This window comes from Macadamia integrifolia, unplaced genomic scaffold (assembly GCF_013358625.1).
Source record: "Macadamia integrifolia cultivar HAES 741 unplaced genomic scaffold, SCU_Mint_v3 scaffold1675, whole genome shotgun sequence".
NCBI classification, from domain to species: Eukaryota; Viridiplantae; Streptophyta; class Magnoliopsida; order Proteales; family Proteaceae; genus Macadamia; species Macadamia integrifolia.
Window position 1 is genome coordinate 77,780 of NW_024868302.1, and position 4,187 is coordinate 81,966.

The 4,187-nt window shown below is 36.3% G+C and overlaps 1 protein-coding gene across 3 annotated transcripts; it reads left to right on the top strand.

Annotated features, from left to right (window-relative positions):
- Positions 1-399: 399 nt before the first annotated feature.
- On the top strand, positions 400-2,854 carry LOC122064512. 3 transcript variants are annotated; one of them, XR_006135734.1, is made up of 5 exons: positions 400-1,054; positions 1,179-1,334; positions 2,185-2,277; positions 2,458-2,490; positions 2,591-2,854. XR_006135734.1 is itself a non-coding variant. In XM_042628217.1 (5 exons), the coding sequence occupies exons 1-5, from the start codon at positions 1,046-1,048 to the stop codon at positions 2,629-2,631; spliced, it is 303 nt and encodes a 100-aa protein (XP_042484151.1). In that variant the 5' UTR covers positions 400-1,045; the 3' UTR covers positions 2,632-2,854. The 3 variants fall into 3 exon arrangements, 1 of the variants encoding a protein (XP_042484151.1); XR_006135735.1 differs by having other exon boundaries at positions 2,206-2,277; XM_042628217.1 differs by having other exon boundaries at positions 2,214-2,277.
- The last annotated feature ends 1,333 nt before the right edge of the window (positions 2,855-4,187 follow it).

Genomic DNA, 4,187 nt, shown 5'->3' on the forward strand with positions numbered 1-4,187 from the left:
AAATCGATTAGCCACCCCTCCACCGCCTTGGATCGATTTGACGCCGTGACAACTATGGTATTTATTATACTTACCTCTATGATGCCAAAATGAGTGCCTAAGCCCTAAGATCATCCACTATATTTCTACTCCTGTCAATGAAAAATGAAGCTCACCGCTGCCGGAGCAAAATGGTCGCCTAGATCAGTGGTTCTTCCTTGTTCCTTGATTCCTTCTCAAAGCCCTTCTTAAAACCCTTGACAAAACCCAAACCCTATTTGTGAATCATGTTTTTGTTTTGGTTATTTTTGGTGGAGTAAAGTTGATCCCATACATCTCAAGTGTTAACAAAATCATACACCTACCAATAAAAAATCTATATTTGGAATCTTCATCAAGTAATTTTAAAATGTGTTAAAAAAAAAAAAAAAACCCCATAAGGCACCACTTCGTGTAAGGCGGAGCACTGCCTTACCATCTCTAGACAGTAGCAACGCCGTCGCCTTAGCAGCGCCTTAAAAACTATGGTCTACTGTAAGTTCTTACCTTGGGAGTATTAAATGCAAAGAAGCAACTTGGGAATAGACTAGGCACAAACCTAGCCATTAGATTGCGGTACCTTCTTTCAAAATCCATTCTGGTCCTTAGTAACATTTCAATCTCAGCCCTTCCCCTGCTCCTATTCTGGTTCAATACCCATCCGCCATCCATCTTTAACAAAGAAAGAATTACCTTTCTTGCCAGATCAAGGGTGCTCTACGATCAGCTCAACCACCATGAGAGATTGCTCTACAATCAACTCTCTTGCTTTGTTTGCTTTGCCTTGCTTGCTTATTAGCTTAGCTTGGTTTGAAAAGTCAAGTGCTAGAAAGAATAAGTTGAAAACCCCTAATTGTTTCTGCTAGGCCAACATATTTCCTTGGAGAACCGGTAAATACTCCTGCTACAAAGTAGGGTTGTGATAAGAAATGTTTGATTTTGGTCAACTTTTTGCGCAGTTTCATAATGTTCCTCACCAACGATCCGAGGTTGGAGCATAGTTGACGTTGAATCTAAACGATCAATCATGTCTACTGTACGTTCTTATTTATTTGTCTTGCGTCATATATTATTGAGTAAATTCTGCTTATGTTAGTTACCTTGGTGATTGATTCTAGCCTCTGTTTGGCTTTTCAGTATCTCTCTGTTTGGCTTTTCAGTATCTCTCTGTATCACTGCTTAAGAAAGTTCTTGAGGAAGTTGAAACCATCAGGAGTTCAAGATCAATGGTTCCCAATTTTGAGCCGCCTCAAATTGAAGCTAATGGTGCAGTTAGCAATTGCACAAAATGTCTTCACTGTAGGGGTTCCTCCAAGGTAAATATTTATTTAACTTATTTTTAGAATTTAGTGTTTTTTCTGGGTGAATAACCATTTTATTTTCTTTTCATAACTTAAAGATAGTGATGCTTCTTACTTCTATTCAATATTGTCTCAAGTTTGCCTAGGTGGGGTGGTTTTCTTATACTGAACTGGTAGAGCTGCGGGTTGAAAATCATTTGAGAAGCCTAAAACTGCCAGTTGTGAACTACATATTAAAATTATCCACAATGGTCAGTCTAATTGACTCAAAATGTGATTCAGCGGTTACAATGGTTGTCCAATAATTTGGTTTCTTAGGCATGCAAATTTCGGATAGGGGAAAGTTTTACTCAAGGACCTTAGTTGAGGATATGACTTCATTTTTCGAGAGCAAATATTCTATTAATGTAGTTGAATACCTGTTTGAGACATTTGGTCTAATAAAGAGGTGTTTCTTTCAAGGTTTGAACCCATATGAGGAGTTGGTGCACATTCCTTTTCTTCTAAAGAAGGGCATATTCATTAATCTGGAGGACTAAGTAAACTTGGAATACTGTTCAAATATTTAATGGCCATTCTTCAGGATGTTGTGATATGATAGGTGGGACTGTGAGAGATTCTTTGTAGCAATTCTGTGGTCCAATTTGGGTATGGTGGGGAGGCTGTAACTAATCTCATTGACTGTATCTCTAAAATCATAGAGTATATATATACAAGCGACGAACCGCATCTGTTGTGGTTTTGTTTCTTTAGAAAAAGAAGAAATAATTAACAGCTTTTCGGATTCATAGGTATTTTTTTGTTGTTCTTTCTGATCAAGTAATAGTAATGTGATTGGTTTTCTCTTCTTCTCCATTATTGCAAGAATTTATATTAAACTCTATAGGATTCAAGCTTTACACACGCAGATGGCTCCCTGAAAATACAGAACCAGAAGTCTTAATCTTTCTCTGCCATGGTATATCCTCCAACACCAACTGTTTTTTTATCTGCTTCCTCTTGCAAATACGACTTTTTTGTCTGAAAAGAAAAAGAAACTGAAAAAACAATTGAGTTCCAGAATTGCGTTGTTTTGCTTTGTTTTTATTAGGGTTAGTCTTATTAATTCATTTGTTATTCTTTCTTCTCATGCTTATAGGTTATGCCATGGAGTGCAACATCTCTATGAAAGGTAAATGGAATAGACTCAACCCTCTTCCTCATGACTTGATTCCTATTTAAATTAGGAACAGAAAAAGAAAGCTAAAAGGGTTTTTGAATCTTTAATGCAGGAAGGGGAATTCAGCTTGCAATTTGCGGTGTATGGGATTGATTATGAGGGCCATGGGAAATCTACTGGATTAGAGGCCTATATCTTTAGATTTGAAGACCTTGTCAATGACTGTTCTAACCATTTTACAAGCATAAGAATGAAAAACATTCTTCTTCAATACTTTTTTATTTGAATATATTCCAAGGAATTCTAAAGCCTTTACACTAATTTGCACCCTCTTTTTTTAAATCCAATTACCTTAATATTGCTCATGGCAAACAAATATTTAATCCAGTTTTGGATCCTCTTTGTGTTTATGTTGTGTTTGTGTTTTTACATGTGATCCTTTTTGCACATTGCTTAAAAAGTTTGGCCACAATATTTCTCTCTCTCTCTCTCTCTCTCTCTCTCTCTCTCTATATATATATATATAACTAAGGTTTTTGTAACATTAATAATTACTTAAAATCTACAATGATGAATGAACCGAAACACCCTCCTAATTAAGGGTGCACATTTGGTCCCGATGAGCCCAAATAGTGCCTGAACTAAGGGTTCGTTTGATTTTGTTTACAGAAATGGTTTTTCCATTTTTCTGTGTTCAGAAACAAAAAGACACCCCAAAAACCGTTTGATTTTTCTGTTTCGTTTCACTTGTTTTTAGAAACAGAAATAGAAATTTATACCTATTTTTGTGTTTGGAAATAGGAATGGAGAAACAAGTTAGACTTGTTTTTTTTTATTTCTAAAAATAAGTGGGAGCGACAAAAATTGAGAAAAATCAGATACTTCACTCGACCTATTCAAATCCCCAATCTATTGTTGAAACTTCTCACTACCCAAATGTGGCGATTCCAACCTAGTTGTACGAAGCTCACAGTTTTGGATTGCCTTCATTCTTCTGAAGTTCATCTCCATGAAGCAGACTTGCAACTCTAGCGTTATGCCTTCACTTTTGAGTTGCATTGCTATAACGTCTTGCCTTCACTCATGTCTTGAACTTGATTAAGTTATTGAAAACGTTTTGGGAACAGAAAAATCAAACATCTTTTTGTGTTTTCAAAAATTGTTTCTTAGCACAGAAATGGTTGTTTCTAGACACAGAAACAAGAGAAATAAAATCAAACGGGCCCTAAGATTTCTAACCCTGAGGAGGCCCAATTAAGGAGATGCAAGGTTGGGTTAAGATTTCCAAAAACCTGGCCCAGCCCATCCCATGTGCACCCCTACTCATAATGTTTTCTCCTTTTTATTGTGGCTCATAGGCTGGGAAGCCTGGGATGCCTAGCTAGGGATCAAGTCTTTTTTTTTTTTTGTGAAAAGCTAGTGATCAAGTCACCAACCACTAAAGCCTAACTTTCTCACAATTATTTTTTATATAGAAATGATTTCACAATTATTTTTAGAAATGATGTGGATGTCATAAAGGAATTTGGAAGGAAAAAATGTGAGAAAATTGAATTTTCTGAATAAGATTCAAAGAATTTTTTTGAAGTACAGGAACAAAACAGATTCAACATCAGAGTTTAAAAAGAGGTCGATAGCTTATCAACCCTCGCCTTGACTGCCCACTTATGGGCAAGGGTTCCGATCCTACTCTTGATTCAATCATCAAG